This window comes from Xiphophorus maculatus, chromosome 8 (assembly GCF_002775205.1).
Source record: "Xiphophorus maculatus strain JP 163 A chromosome 8, X_maculatus-5.0-male, whole genome shotgun sequence".
NCBI classification, from domain to species: Eukaryota; Metazoa; Chordata; class Actinopteri; order Cyprinodontiformes; family Poeciliidae; genus Xiphophorus; species Xiphophorus maculatus.
This window is the reverse complement of record NC_036450.1, coordinates 18405163-18421857: the sequence shown is the minus strand read 5'-3', so window position 1 is coordinate 18421857 and position 16695 is coordinate 18405163. Positions and strand designations below refer to the sequence as shown.

General features: G+C 36.9%; 1 protein-coding gene across 1 annotated transcript in view; it reads right to left on the bottom strand.

Moving 5' to 3' along the window:
• Positions 1-1071: 1071 nt before the first annotated feature.
• The window catches only part of itga1 (integrin subunit alpha 1), a 46449-nt gene continuing 30825 nt past the window's right edge, over positions 1072-16695 (bottom strand). The window contains exons 10-30 of the mRNA XM_014468642.2: positions 16619-16692; positions 14904-15051; positions 14085-14230; positions 13312-13455; positions 12968-13219; positions 12614-12744; positions 11355-11527; positions 11099-11253; positions 8719-8829; positions 6502-6578; positions 6066-6195; positions 5898-5975; positions 5733-5809; positions 5537-5626; positions 4544-4646; positions 4336-4452; positions 4189-4260; positions 4003-4107; positions 3808-3903; positions 3584-3697; positions 1072-2691 (exon numbers count right to left, since the gene is read on the bottom strand). Of these exons, the coding sequence (XP_014324128.1) occupies positions 2635-2691; positions 3584-3697; positions 3808-3903; positions 4003-4107; positions 4189-4260; positions 4336-4452; positions 4544-4646; positions 5537-5626; positions 5733-5809; positions 5898-5975; positions 6066-6195; positions 6502-6578; positions 8719-8829; positions 11099-11253; positions 11355-11527; positions 12614-12744; positions 12968-13219; positions 13312-13455; positions 14085-14230; positions 14904-15051; positions 16619-16692 (2450 nt within the window). The 3' untranslated portion in view covers positions 1072-2634. The remainder of the gene's footprint in view (positions 2692-3583; positions 3698-3807; positions 3904-4002; positions 4108-4188; positions 4261-4335; positions 4453-4543; positions 4647-5536; positions 5627-5732; positions 5810-5897; positions 5976-6065; positions 6196-6501; positions 6579-8718; positions 8830-11098; positions 11254-11354; positions 11528-12613; positions 12745-12967; positions 13220-13311; positions 13456-14084; positions 14231-14903; positions 15052-16618; positions 16693-16695) is intronic.

Here is a 16695-nt window from a genome sequence, read left to right as displayed (position 1 = left end):
ATTCGCAATTTTCTGGAATACCAAAAATGTATATGAAGACGTTCATATTTGTTTCTAATAAGATTCAAATCAATACATTTAAACATAATGGAAAATCTTTTTGAGTAATACAATTTGAAGGTTTGCATACTGGCTTAATAGAAAGAAGCGTTAAACGTCATAGTGTGTGGTTGTGCTGACTTTGGACTTGACAAAACAGTAAAGCTGCATTTGATCAATCAATATTTTAATTATTCTTTACCCATCTTCTGGTGTCAAAACCGACACCAAAAGATTATTTGACTCAAAGTCACACAGGAACAACGTGGATCTTATGCCATTTTAATTCTTCCTCCAGATTCTGAGACCCTATTTTGACCTCACTTTTTTCCTTCACCACACTTTACAATAATATGCTCAGATACAGTCCTCTGTCAACAGCTGGCTTCTTTAGCAAGAACTTTTTAGCTTCAGCTGAAAAACTGTCAACTCATCAAACCTCCAAATGACTAAGGACATAGGATGTCGACAGCATAACATTTCAAAAATATCTTCATTTAATTTTTTTAAATGTAATATTCTTACTTTCTTGGAAACTGAATTTTAGATTTTCAAATCTGTAACTCATAACTATCCAAAATAACAGAAATAAACACTTGAAGTAGATCACTCTGTACAAATTTACTGAATTAATAAGATAAGTTACCTTTTAATCCTACTTTTATTTATTAAGATGTGACTGAACTGTTCTGTTTTTTTTTCCATTACTTTGTAAAACCTAATATTTAGTCAATATCAGTTATACAATTCAGTGCTCAGGATTATCAACCATGTTGATAATTAACATAGAAAGGTAACATATTTCCAGTTTCCATCTATGTAAAACATGACAAAGCAGCAAATTCTACAATAAAGAGTAAATAACTTATTAAATTTTTGTTCAGATTTTGATGTGTTCATCAGTGAATTACCAGAATTGGTTATTTGCATTTAATAACTTATGTTGTTCTACAAACTAATTATTATTTTCTTTTAAAAGACAAACGTCATTGCAAGTAAACTTCGAGAAGAATTAAGGACCACTGTTCAAAATATGTTGAATAAAAAAAATCTTTATTTAGTGGATATTTTTCAGACGATTTTTGTGCTAATGACGACATACATAACCTCTGACAAACCAGTGCATTACAATGAAGACTTCACAGCAGTACAGAAAGCTGGCCATGAGCTCACAACTTTCACTTTGTGCCTTTTGCTCCACCCTCTTGCATAAACCAGACGTGGCCATACATTCTGCGTAATACACAATTTAATACCTGTGCTTCATGTGTCTATTGTGGAGGGTGAGAGCCGCTGAGTATAAAAATATTCAAAAGCTATCTTTTCTTGCCCTTAACATTATTCTTTACAGCTATGGTAGGGAAAGTAGAAAAAAAGGTGAACAACCTGACTGAAAAAGCATTATGTACCCCACTGTGGAGTGAGTGAACCACAGTGGGTTTCATGCAGGTGAGAAGGGGCTTTGAAAATAAAAACAATGGTTCATAGGCAAACATTTCTTCCAAATTTAGAAAATATCATCTATTCTGCAATAAAACGACAAGAAATAAGTTTGAAATACAATTTTCCATCAAGTAAGCCAAACTGCTTGATAAAAACATTAGCCTCCATCTATGTTTAAGCAGATGATAGTATCAAATTTATTTTTTTCTATCAAAATATAACCTTATTTACATATGTGCATAAAATCTAAAGCCGGATAGCTTTTTCTTTTTTATTGTGTCCAAAGCAAAGGTCACCTTTTATCATTCTTTTAGCACCTGAGCAAAATCACCTGTCACACAAAACATTAAATACAATGCAAAATAATTCTGTACATTTTACAGCTTTACATCCATTACTTCTTCTATTTACAGTACACTCACAGAAGGCTTTCCTGGTGATAATTACACTTAATTACTGGAGCTAACTGAAAAATAAAAGATGTGCCATGATATTTAACTACGCTGACAAAACAACAAAATGCTATAGGAATGCTTAAAAATACAGTGTCTCCTAAAATTCATCAAGCAAACATGTTTGAAAATGGGACTCAGAGCTCATGTAAAAAATAAAGTTAATATAGACTTATTTTTTCTTTTTCATCCTTTGGTGTTTTCACTGTAATGTCAAGTTTTTTTGGGTTTTTTTTTTTTTTGGTGAATTAGGTAACTTTGGATTTTTATGGTGAAAAACCTGAGTACTTTTTTCACTAAAGCTTTAGTGAAGCCATCAGAGATTAGAATGAACCTATAGCAACAACAACAACAAAAAAATTAAAATAATAAAATGATGTTACTTTATCAACAGGCTGGTAAAAAACAACAACAACATAAGTGAAATCAGAAAGCAAATACGTCACATTTACAGTGATTTACAGTCAGTGTCTTTGGCTCTTCTGTGGTCCCCACCAGAGAAGCCCAAATATTACAACCAGCTGCTCCAAGCAGCACTGAGAAGCAGTTGAGAGATTTTTTCCGTTGCTATGTGACACATGACAATGTAGAAAATAGTGATGTTGACTCCTTTTTTTTCCCTGATAGTCCATATGCCACAGCTCTGAGGTGTCTTTGGGTTCTCTTAAAGCGCAGCTTGCAATTCAGTGGTCCGAATACCTCAATCAGACATCTCTTCCTTTGAATAGTCCCTGGTTTTTCTCTTAAAGAAGCCAAGCTGCAGAAACAGAGGATTTAGTTACACAGGGACTGATTTACAGACCAACATATCAACAGAGTTGAGAATAAATATTCACATGCCCTTTTAAAAACCAAGACATACCCATTTTGTTCCGCCTGTCTGACATTTCATTCTTTAAACTTCTCCTGTTTCAGGTTAGTTAGAATGACCAAAAATGCTAAATCTAAATGCCAGAATAATGATAGTTGTTATAGTTGATTATCTTCCTTAAATTCAGAAATTCACATGCACTACGATTACTACGCATTTAAGCAATTTAGGAGAACCAAGAAGATGATGTCATGGTTTATATAAATGGAGGTGAACCTCAATGTATTTTAAGGTGTACCTCAAACACATTGCCTCCTTAAGTGACATACAGAGGAAATCAAGATATCAAGCAGAGAAATTTATCCAAAAATCTATGTATGAGTGGAAGTCCATTGAATTGTCTTGCCACTTTCATTATGGTGTATTTTGGTGCTAAATGTGCATATGAATCCCAGAGCAAAAGTAAAAGATCTTGTGCAGATAGTGACTATTGATGGAAAAGAGAACATTATTACCCACAGTAGAGCTTATAGTTTTGAGAATTTTGAATTTAACAATATAATTTTTGAGCTCACCTTGACTTTTTTTTTTTTGGCACTCCAATTTGTTTTAGTTTGTTTGCGGCCAGAAGATGCAGCTAAGCAGAGATACTCGTTTTGTGAGCAGAGCTGAAAAGCTCTGCTGTTGTTATTTTTCCATGTTTTAATTATCTATGCTCAACCAATTTGTTTAGAGGGCAAGACTGTTCTTCAAGACCTGCTTTTTTCTTAACTGAAAATGTGTAACAAACTTTTTAGGAGATTAGACAATTAACATGACATGAGGCATGAAATATTACCTTCCAGAAAATGAAAATAATAAGCGCCAAGATCAACAATCCTATCAAGATACTGATGATGATGATCCAAATAGGGATTCCTCCAACCGTTTCCTTTGAAATCGGGATCGTCACCTGGCAAGCACAAGCAAACATGAACTCAGCACTTGCATACATCCTTACAAACAAGTGCATTAAGTAACTGATGTGACAATTTCAAGAATATAATCCCAAACACGACTTACATTTCTATTTTTTGCGTTGCTGCCCAGTTCAAACAAATGACTCTGTTTGAACGTCAACGTTGCGTTCACCATCATCTTTAAACTAGAGAACTCACCCTGTAAGAAAAAGCACCTCGTCACGTTGCCATTACTCACATTATACCATTTAATCTCAACACATTGTAGGTCAGAATAAGTGCCAACATCTGATCTGACCTCAATGAACGTCGGCTTCCACACTTTGAAGGTAACGTTGACCTGACTCTTATTGGTTTCAGGGATGAAGCAGCTGAATGAGTCGCATTGTGTTTGTCCACATTCCTGCAAAGAACATCACACCCACCAGTCAGAAAAGAACGGCAGCGTCTCAGCAGCCGCTGAAGCTAACATCTGACCACTAACCAGTAGGAAGCGAGTGAGAGTTTCCTTTTTTGGTTTGTTGTGTTTAGGGGCCGGGGGTTCTTTACATTTTACCTGCAGAGCAGTGAGAAGCTGACATGAGAATCATTTTTTGCAATTTAGATATATTATTTCTGTGTGTGTACATACCCCAGTGCTGGAGACGACGCTTGTCCAGAACAGTAACACGTTGTCTAGAGGAGACCGATAAGGGTACATCACTTTAAGGTCAAGAGGTGGAGTGAGGGTACTACCTGCCTTTTCCACCTGAAAGATAAAAGGTGGATGAGTCGACAACATATTTCAACTACAACATATAAAAGTATGTAAAAAAAACGTCATATTTTATTTGTGTTACCGTGTAGCTGATGTTGACCTCCTCTGTCATTCTCCCAAAGTCACTGTCTTTCAAGGAGTACTGTTCACCATCTTTAATTATTATATGCTTTTCTGCATGACTCCTAAAGGATTGCATATTTAAAAATGAATATGATATGCAACAAGATATTAAACTTGCTAAATCACAGTTTGGCCACTTGGGGGCAGCAAACATTAACCTGAACAAGGTTTGATGTTTGAGCATCAAAGTTAGAATTTTTACTCGTACATATATAAGAAAATAAATGAGACTTCACTAACTCATCTTGACTGCATCAACCGTTATATGTTGCTTTACTTAAAGGTCATTATTATTACAAAAATAATAATGATGAATGATGCAGAAATGGATATTTGTACAATTAACATCTTTCTAATGAGGTTTATATATGCCGCTTTGCTAAAAATATTCATAGAAAATGAGCGGTTTTTAGTTTACATGGTGCTAATTCTACTTCACAAAAGAAAATCCTCAGCGAACACACTACCTCTTAAATCAAATCCACTTTTGTATTCTGACTTGGGATTTTTTTGTCTCAATTTAATTACATCAAAAATGATTCCTTCCTATGAGATTATTTATGTGATCAGATTTATTAGTACTGATGGAAAAGTAATGGCTGCTGCAGATGAACTTCATAGTTGTGAATTTTAATAGCAACTCTGTTTATTGTCTTTTAATCGTTTCTTGATTTTGAACAATACATTTACATGCTCCCTTTTTGTGAATTTTTTTGGCAGCAGTAATAACTGTGAAAAACAGCATACAAAGGTAACAATGAATGTATTTCCAGACAGGATACACATTAGTTTCTGATATTTTACATATATTGACTTATTCTGACAAAATTTAACAAATTATTACACTACCAAAACATGTACAAAAACTAAGCAAATATCTTTGCTTTACTGAATTCCCTGTTAAACTCATGATTATGTTAATTTATCTGCACAGATTTCCACAGATACTTACACACTGAATATGACTCCAGCTTCATATTTCACTGGGAGGGAGATTTCCACATTGTTGTCATGGAGGGTATTCGGATTCTCTTCACTGTCACTGTAAGAGTCATTTTTGTTTTGTCAATATTTTCACACAAATAGTCACTTTAACAATCCATATTCCATATTCCAATAATGTGCAGCAAAAAAGATGACAGGCTCACCTTATAGTTGTCACATTGATGTGAATGTTCTCATATATGTGAGTTGAGTCTGTCTCAAATCTCACTTTAAAACTTTCCTGTTGAAATGACACGTTGAAATTTAATAACATAAGTAAAGTGAAATGTAAAGTGAGTGTAGCTTCTAAAACTAAACCTAAATCTTACCTTAGCATTACTTCCTAGGAAGGGATATCCAACAGCGCACTCCACCTTCATGTGATCCGGAGTGCACTCTTTCTCTGGCTGAAAAGGCAAAATATGACATAATTAAACATAGTTTTTCTTTTGACATTCTTCCATTAAAAAAAAAGAAGAAGAAAGCAGAAATCTTACCTCGACTTTAACATAGTTAATATTTGGTGTGAAGTTGAGAATAACCTTGGTGTTGTAGGCATTGTCTTTTTTGTTGATGATGTCAATTTTCACGTCAAGCTTATCTTTTGATTTGACTGGGATCAGCATGCTGGAGAAACACACACACACACACACACGCACACACACACACACAAAGTGTCAACACGACTGACTGTCATGTTCTTGTTTTCCCACAGAGGGGCAGTCACGCTCCGGTTCACTTCTAAATAAAACTACATGACTCCAAATATCAGAAGGCAGCTGTTGATGTCTCTTACACATTTCATCTTCCAATCGCTTTAAATGTTTATCTTTTACATTAAAACAAATGACAGTTTTTCCTCATGTTCCCTTCTGACAATGTGCAAGGATGGTAGGAAACTTTTATGTTTTAATCCTATTGAGCAATCAATACCTTTTCTCGCTCGGCACTGCCGTGAGGGAGAGGTCAGTGATGCACTTTAATTGATCTCCGCAGTCAACCAAGGGAATCTAAAAGATAGAAATGATTCAGAGACATTCATTTATCAGAATGGTCTAGTCAAAGTACAGGGCAAAATCCATGGTACAGAATAAAACTGGACTCCAAAACCAAATTAAAAGCACATATTTTAAGTGCTTTCAGTGCTTAGGACAAAACCTTTGCAACCTGAGAAACAAGATGGATTCAGAGCAGATTTTCTGTGGTTCTCTTTCCCAAAGGCTGTTTTAGTATTTGCTGCAAACATCGACCCAATACAATAATAAGCAAAGGCGCATCTTTTTACTGTTTTTTTCTTTTCTGTGACCTTTCTGTGTCTTCTTTTCAATAACAACAACAGGCAATGTCTGAAAAGTGTCCTCTTTTACAGTGCGCAGTGTTACAGTAACACTGCGCATTGCTGCATTCAGCCATCGGACACAGATGGAGGTCAGGCCTGTAACTCACAGACAGGATATTTGGCATTGATGCATTTTTTGACACAAAACAAACTAATACTGTACAAACAAAGTGGTCATCTTCGGTGATACTTCTCGCCTTTGTCGGGAAACATTGCTCACCGTTACTGATAATCTGCAAACCTTCTTGTTAGGGCAAACATGCTTGTGGGAGTGTGGGAAGATTTCCCTGGCCATTAAAACCGACAGAGGCAGCCTTGTGGGAAACACTGAAGGACGGCAGTCAGCTGTTGCAGATATGAATCTACTGCAGCATGTTCGGATCCACAAAAGACATTTTACTCATGGTTTATTTGTGCCGACAATGTTTAATTTAGATAAGGCTTACATCATTCTGTCTGTGACTCTTACAGGGGAGAAAAAAACCCCATTATATTTCTGTGCACTTTATTTTTGTCTGAATGTAGAGCAGCCATCTGTACCATGTTATATTGGCTTATTGATGCATATTCAAAATATTACTTTTCTGATGTTTTATTTCCCTCTCATATTATTTTCGCATGCCTTCACATTGAATGTTGTCTTATGTAATTGTGTTTTGGTAAATAAATACAGTCATATTATTGACATTCACAGTTTTTTCTCAAATCCATGAATTTTCCAGCTAATTTTGACAGCACATTTTAAATTACTGTTAGGACCTTTGAATAAAATTTAATTTAGATTTAGTCACAATTTAATTATCTGAAAATATTTCTGATAATATTTTTATTTTCTGTCTATTTTCACTCAGATTCTTACCAAACAGAATCTATAAAGTTTATTGTGAATTTTAGGGACTCTAAGATCTTTAAGGAAACCATTTCTTTACACCGAGGTAAAATATTTTTCTTAATATGCCTGATGAATATTCTGAGAGAATAATTCAGCTTTGTGATTCAAAATGACTTCTTTTGAATTTCTTTTTTCACATTTCAAAATATAAAAATCTTAATTTTGACTCACTAAATTAAACAATTACTATATACAAATTTATATTATAAAGATTAGATTTTCTTGCCTTTTTTCATCATCTAATCCAATTATTCATACAACTAATATCAGATCTAACAGTATTTTATCTCCCACCATCTTCTGCATCTTATTTTTGTTAGAGGACAAAAACATCAGTCATGATCTATATGACACAAACATTCCCGCCTCTCTGAATGCCAACAGAGCTCAACATAAATTAGGGTTTTAGAGTGGCCTAGTCAAAGTCTGGACTTAACTCATAAATCATGCTGTGGCAAGGATGTGGCTTCATTTAAACCATTTTACACAGAACAGCGATCAAAAGTTTGTAAATACTTGGAGCAAGTTGTTAGGGTTCAGTGGGCTATTATGTTTTATATTTTATGTGGTCAAGGATAAAATAAAATGATCATTTATTTGAAAACTACATTTTGTATTGATTTTCTTTTTACATCTTTGACAGATATTACAAATATTTTTTGAGCTGTGCAACATAAAAAGAATAGAGAAAAAATCTGTAGGGTCCCAAATACTTTTCATAGCACTGTTTAACGAAAGGAAAGAAAAGGTGCTGTGTTATGCATTTATGTCCCGTTTGAACAAAATTGCTGACATGAAGGTATGTAAAGTTTAATATGCAAACAAAACACATTGTAAAGCTGTTTGAAATCTTCTGCTTCGTGGTACTTGGTATCTGAATTAGTGAAATAGACAGTTGAGAGATACAGGGTGTTCTTACTGTCTTAGTGATAGATCTGGGTAGGTTTGCATCCAGGACAGGGCCTTGGTCCTCATTAGTGAGTCCAAATTCTAATGTAACGTTGAACGGGTCTTTGAAGTCCAGCTGGGCCTGAGGCAGAGAGGATACATGTGGAAAAAAAGGATTGAGAAAAGGAGGAGAAAGTAAGCAAAAAACAACAACAGTGAGCTAACTTCCCTTATATAATCGACACTCTACAGGCGACTGATTGATTAATGGATTCATTTCAAAGCTGGAGAATCTTTACCAAACCTGACATGTGTAGTTGATTCACCACAACCTGATTCTTGTGGCACTAATGAGAATGTTTAATTTACAACTCACAACCTTTCAGCCCCTTAGCACTTATAATCCAATGTCCCACCTATAACTGTGTATTGATTGTACAGATGCAAAAAAGTTCAGAACCGACACTGCCATGTCACTGGGGACACAAATCTCTCAAGAAACCTTCCAACAACTTGCTTGATCTGTGGGACAAAGCTTTATGAGTGTTTTGAGAACAAGCATCAGACCGGGCCGATGTTAGCAAACCGTTTCAACTTAGTGTACAGAGAAAACTTCACAGATAAACCACCCAGTCCTTTACTCTAAACAAAAACACCAAACTCATCGCTGAGCAAAGGCCCGACAATCAGAATCCATCCTTAGGGAACCATGAATGTCCGCACAGATTTATGCACCAGTCCGTGTAGCAGATGTTGAGATGATGCATTTACTTGTTAAGCTACAGGGGGGATATGGCTTACATGGTGTGAGGATGTTAACAAGAGACAAAAAGCTACAAAATAATGTTGGCTTTTATTGTTTTTGTACAAAACACATCAAAAAGTGATCTTTTGCAGTTTGTAAAAGAAAACCTCAGACTCAAGAGTTTATATACTGTATTTTCTCTGTGGTAGAATTTTTGATGTGGGTCTAAGACTCAAGCCTTGTAAACTTATTCATGCCCTTCAGATTTCGAAGGGTATAAAAGTAATAGGATCTAAGCACCCATCTATGGTACATTTTTAATATTTTTATCCACTAGAGAAGCCCAAACATGGACTCGTTCTATGCATTAACTGGTAGCTTTGTCTCATTCCTAAGCTGAATTTTAAATGTACTTGAATGAAATATCTGTATATGTATTTTTGTTTTAAGGATTTTTTTTTGTTGTTGTTTTTAGAGGAATCACCCCAAAGAAGTGAATAATGGTCCTTTAAGCTTTCTGTAATTACTCTGTTTGAGATGCATCGTCTTCCATGCCGCTTTTAGGACAAACAGTCTGAAAATGATTATTTTTGAAATTATATTATTATTATTTTATTACAAGGGCATTTAATGAACATTGTTTTGGTCTGTCATATTAAAACCCTGACGGTACTACAATAAAAATATATGGAGATACTCACAAAATCTGATAATCTAAGAATATAAAACCTCTACGTGTGAACATGGCTCACCTCTACGTGTGAGCCATGAATAAAATGCAGAGATTTTATTCATGGCTGCTAAAGACATGAATGTTCAATAAACTGGCCCATGGATCATTGTCTGTTCGTTTTAAGCATTTGCCCCGAGATAGATTCCTTGCGGTTCATAGTATACCTTTTTTTTTCTAACACTATGTCAAAATCTGCAGTTTCATTCTGCAGGAATTGCCAAGGGAAGAACAGAGGCAGTGTTCATGTCCGAGACAAAGCTCTGCTTTGGAATATGTGGGGAATTTCTGCACAGACTGGCACAGTAGGAACAGAGCAGATATTCATCATCCATACACACACAGCAGGAGCAGCTGCTTCCACTGATTAGTTCCTCTTTCAGTTGTTTAAGGACAGCTAATCAGTGACTTCTTATGTTGCAGTGAAGGACTGGTATAAAAGGAAAAGAAAAAAAAACCACTGGAAATTCCTGTACACACTGAAGTGCTAACATTAAAAACCATCTGCTGCAGCGAGAAACAAGAAACAAGTGATATGATTGATCAGAAAAGGCCTTCAACTAGAACGCCATATCCAGCAAACACATGCAGTAATCCATCTCCTTAAAAATGTATTCACTTATTTGGGTTGTTTAAGACCTTGATACGATCTTGTAGCATCACTCTGAAGAGGGCAGAAGAAGTCAGCTTCATGCTTGAGCCATGCTCCTCCTATTCACCAAGCTACTCCTCATCAGTTCATTTTGTCCTCTCTACAACTAACAGCCTTCCTCATCACTTAAACGTAGCAAAAACCAGGAAATACAGCCGCAAAATGGACTGTAGGAAAATCTAGGAGAACATTGGATTAGAGTAAATAGTGAATAAAAGCAAAGTCTGATGATTGCTGTTGATTAGTAATTAACAACTGCACACTGTAAAAGTCAGAGTACTTGCCGACATGATGAATCTTTCCGTCTTGCATATTCTTTGTCCGTTGCTGATTAAGAATGTCTTTGTCACCTTACGATCACTTTTGTCCAAGTCCTGGTCAATAAATGAAGCTCTGGCTTTGCTACGCAGAACATCCAGAGTTACGTTATAGCGAATTTCTAAGGAACACAACAACAGAGAGAAAAGAGTTCAGTGAGTTGCAGAAGCAACAACGTATGCACTGTGAAGCTAGGGAAGCACAAAGTGCTCAACAGCTCACCTGTGGCACTTGCATGTCTCTTCTCAGACTTAACTTGATATTGAAAACACACTGTGGTGTCTACACAAACAGATTTATGCCCCCTGTGTTCACACTGGTACTGAGAGTGCTGCAGGTTGATTTTAGTGGGTTCAAACGTCATGCTGGAAGTCACCTGCGCAACATCTCTTGACCTTTTGAAATGAAAAGAGATACAGTTCAAAAACTTCCATGTGACAAACAAACACAAAGTCGTGAATACTTGAGAAGTGGACGGAACACTTTACCTGCTTTTCATAAATGTTTACAAATAAAAATCCAAAGAGTTCAGTCTGATACCTCTATATGAAAATGCAGTGAAACTGCTTGGCACTTGTGCAGCCTAAAGATATCTGAGATTTATTTTTATGAACACTAGCAAATCTGACAGAGAACTATTTTCCTAAGAACAATCGGCAACATAAATCAGTCTTGGGATATGCAGAGGCAGCAGAGGCATTCCTTAGCAGATTTGCAGCTGAATAAAAATGTGATGCAAATTTTGTTAGATTTCTATTTAAAGAAATATATATTTTTTCTCTTTCCTATTATGCACTATTTTAATGTCTTCATTCACGTTAAAACTACAACAAAAAAAAGCACTGAGCTTTGCAGAACACCATATATATCTCTATAAAAATGCAAAAAAAACAAAACAAAAAAAACATGGTTCTTTTGCATTTCTTTTTCTGGTCTTTTTGTCCGATTCTACCAGCAAACACTAAGGAACATAAGGAGATGTCAAAAGCACACAGAGATATAATTTAAATGTAATAGTTTTGCTTCAGAAATGATTTAAATTTTGTTGAATGTTAGCCGCATTTAACTAAAACATCATCATGAGTTTAGGGAAAGCAACTCCATGCTGCCAAATCCTATTTAGGCTCTAAGCCACATGGGAAATGTAGTTCTCACATAGCTTTGTTGACCTCTTACCAGAACATGCTGTGGGAGAAGATCTGCATGGGAAGCTAGATCGTAATGTGGGCGGGTTCAACATACTGGTGTCGAGCAGTGAAATACTGTATGTGGGTGGGGGTTTTAACACAGAGATCATTAAGGAAGCAGTTTGTCTTCAGCTTGCAAGTCCAATGGGACAAACACAGCTGTAAAAATGCAGAATAAGACGATGCAAAGTGGACTTCTAAAATGATGCCTTTGGGAAGCGAGGGCCGTTGCTGGTTATGACTGAAGTGGAATGTGTAGAAAAAAGGCTGAAAAGTGAGGATGAGTCCTCTCACCAGAACAGGGAAGCCCCTCCCAGACCGCCTATGGTGACGTCAACGATGCCGTCTCCATTTAGGTCCATGATTCCGTGTATGGACTGCCCAAAGAACTTCACCTTTTCTCCATCCCCACCTGCTGGGATGTGCTGCGGAGAAGGTCGAGAGAAAAAAAAGCAAAGTTCAATAACGTGATCATTCAAGGTGGCCTTTTTTGTCAAAGATAAATGAGAAAAGCTTTCACTTCTCTCAAGACATCTTTGACAAACTAAAATTTTTCCCCGTCTCTCTTAATTTAAGTAAACAAAAACATGCTGCAGTTGTTTTTTTATTGTTGAATATACTGCTGCATTTGGCCTTTGTGATTCTCACCTGAACTAAGTTCAGGTAAGGGTTGCTTTTGTGCCCATGGTAAATGTAGACGGCTCCTCTGTGGTCATTCTCAAAAGGTGCACCAATCACCACGTCGTTGAACCCGTCAAGGTTGAGATCCGACACGGCGGCTATGGCTGTACCAAACCGAGCCCCGCATGGCTCGTTTTTCATGGTGCAGCCGTCCGAGTTAACCGAACAACAGGACTGGTTCACCGGCTTCAAATTAAACTTGTGCACAAACTTGCCCTTCTGGAAATAAAGAACGCCGGATGATTCTCTCATGACTCCATCTTTCAGCAGCAAAATGTCCAACGAGTAGCAATGTTTTCGGTGTCATGTACCTCATTGAGTTTGTAGACGTAGACTTTACCCTGCTCGTTTCTTTCTGGACCCATGTACATCGGCGCTCCAACTAAAAGGAGGTCTGTGTAGGAATCATTATTGACGTCAACAGTCTGCAGGACGCTGCCGAAGTAGGAGCCAATCTGCAGAAAGATGCAGGAGACCATCCGCTCATCAGGATTTGTTTGATTACACCAAAAACCTGTTCTATTTTTGACCTCTTAGGTTAAATATAATTCAACATTAAATTTGTTTTAACACACAAACAGCAAAAACCAGAGATTTACATAGACCACATGAAAAGAGTACTTTGGTGGTACCATGAGGAAACAACATTATGAAGCCATGAAGCTAACGCCTCGGCACAGGTAGGGCTTTCAAATCGACAATGACGAAGTATGCAAACAAATTTCTTGTCTTATTTCTAGCTTGCCAAAATTCCACCCGTATGCTCCAGATTAGAAAAGTGCCAAACATTCTTCTTTCATAGAGGTGGTCAAATTTGCTGATGATCACTTATTCTATTTGGTTATTACATCCTCTCCAAGAATGTAATAACCTTTGTTAAAACCTCCTATTTCCCCATGTAATTGATGGCCCCAATAACTGCTTGCTTCATCACACATCATTTACTCTGAAATTGCAGTCATTTATACACATATCTAAATATAGATTTCTTCCAAACCTGGGAGGATCTGCTGAAATATTTAAGCAAATATTTTTGTACACCCGTCCCTACTGCATTTACAGAGATGAACTGATAAATACTGACCTGCTCCCCACGCAGTATCTGCACAGTTTCAACCCTGCTTTCCTTAGTCAGCTGGTAGATAACTACACGACCCGTGTGGTTGTATCTTGGTGCCCCAGTGATGTATAGCACACCTTTAGGGGTGGATGCAGACTGGACGTCATACCCTACAAAAAACAAGGTTCAGTCGCAAAAAAATTGATTAATATCACAATTAATAAATTGTGATATTGCCTCCCCGGCTTTTTGTGCTACGAGCCACTGTTTATTTCGGCTTGTGTAGAGGAAACCATAAAACACCAGTGGGAACTGGCAAGCGCAGACACCTCCTCAGAATGGAACATAGCATCTCTGCAAGCTGCAGCCTGTTCTTCGGGAAAAAGCATGTGCCATCGCTTGGGTTTACAGACCGGACCAAGCAGTGCTCCATCTAATGACATGTTGATTAAATAATTTCATATTAAGAGGCTGTGGTTGGTTTGAAAGCCATAGAAGGCAAGAAGGCAGAATGGAGAGTCTGTATGCTTTATTTTGTTGGGAGAGGGAGAAAAAGAGGAGCATCAGCTGTCAGAGTCAAGTTACATGTTTTTCTCCTCTATTTGGCAATAAGTCAAAATTGACTCTGCAGCTGGAGTATTTAATTTAATACATTGGAATTTTTATTTTATTTTCTCAGCTAAAGTTGTTTTCAGTATCACATTAACAAAGGGAATAGGGCACAAAGCACAAATGTCTCAAAGCTAAAAGTAAAGACAAAGTCATCAGTTATTTCTGTTTCCTTTTATTGATTTTTAGATTCATCATTATCTCTACATGTGTGATGTATAGGTTTTGACTCACCTAAGTACTCTGCCAGTCCTCTGCCAGTTTTATTATCCTTCGGATCGTAAAACTCATCTTTTTCTGGAGTAATAGTAGATTCAGCAGTTTGCATGACCACCGTCCCGTTCCAGTCATACGCTCCTACTGCTCCTAGTAACAAGCCGTCCTATGGGAAACAGCACAGAAAATGTCAGAAGAACATGTTAGGCTAAATGACTTGATTAAATATACAAACATTTGTAAAACTACGGTATCTGTCTCTTTCTTAATCTTTAAAATTGTAGATTGTAGAGTAAAATATATAAAAAATTGTGGTTGAAACATCAAAGAGTATGAATATTTTTGTATTTCACTGGAGAGAAAATGAAATAAAGCATGTCAGAAAAATGGAAAAAAAAGAAAACTCATCCATTCTAATTTAATCAGATTAGGTGTGGTCAAATAAGTCTTTATTTGGATAATTGGCCACACTAAACTGCATTAAATAAGCTCTATGCTGAGTCACACTATGACTGTGGAAGTGTGTTGTTGCATGGTCAGTCCTCCGTGGCACAACTCTTTTTGTTTGACCGTGTAAAGATGAAAGTCGCCTCTGGCGCGATCACCGTACACAGCGACAGAGGAGGTGATAAGCACGAGTCCGGAACAGGAAGTGGACACGTAAGAAAGGATCCTGTTTGTTCTAAGCCAATGCAGGAAATACCTATTGGATGAATTTTAGCAGTGTGTGAGGGGGCAAAAATCAACAACCGTCTAATTCAGCTTCCCAAAGCATCTCTTACGTTGTATATATCTTGGGTTTCACTAATGCTCTAATGCATTCAGACAAAACAGCACCAGTCTGCGGCAGAATGAGCTCAGGGGAAAAACCAGGATTTTGTCTACAATCATCTACTGACTGAGGTGAATCACAAAAAGGCTGAAGATCCATCACAGATAAAAATAAGGGAAATGTTGAGTGCGTCTCTAAATAGGGCTAGGCCATATGGCTGAAAAACGTATCACGATATAAGTGTTTCCCATCAGTCGATATTAATAATTGTTGATGAGATTTTTGTTTTAAATATATGAAATAATGCCAAGTTATGGCATGACCTTTCCCGTTTAATTCACAGTTTTCATTGAATGTCATCGTTTATGTTTAATCATTTAGGTGGCAAGGTGGCAAAACCTGAAACTGCTGTTGCACATGTTATGGTATGTTCTCACCAAAAGCGTTTTGGGGTGCGCATGGTTTACATTCAAAGTGTATGTGAAGTGTTGGATGTGTTGGAAGACTCAAAACGCTCCAAACTGTTGAAATCGTGCTGGACAATGGCCCTCAACGCACCTCCACATAGACTCTGAATGACTATGTGGAGGCTCAAAGCGTCAGGCGTTTTGACGCTCAAAACACGTTTGGTGTGAAGGCACCATCACTCAACAGGCTGTTGCTTGGTAACCAAACAGTGAGTGACTTAGTTGAAGCCAGTCACTTTGCTGAACTCGCTGTGAGCGATTGAGCAGCTAAAGCCTTTCCTCTGCCTACATCTCCCAGAATCCTGTGTGGTTCTGGATCGGAGTTCAATGAATATTCTATATATTGAATATTCAATATTTTATGAGATTTATAACCTATCAATATTAATCATGTGTCTATTGCAATATACGATGTCATTGTTTTACTGTCCAGCCCTACTTCTAAACATGTTGTTTTTTTATATTCAGATATTGATATACCAAATTAGACTTACTTTAGAAGCATGGGCACTGAATCCAGCCTGGGACATCTCCATCTCAAAGGAAGAGGTAAAGTTTCCAGATGTTGCTG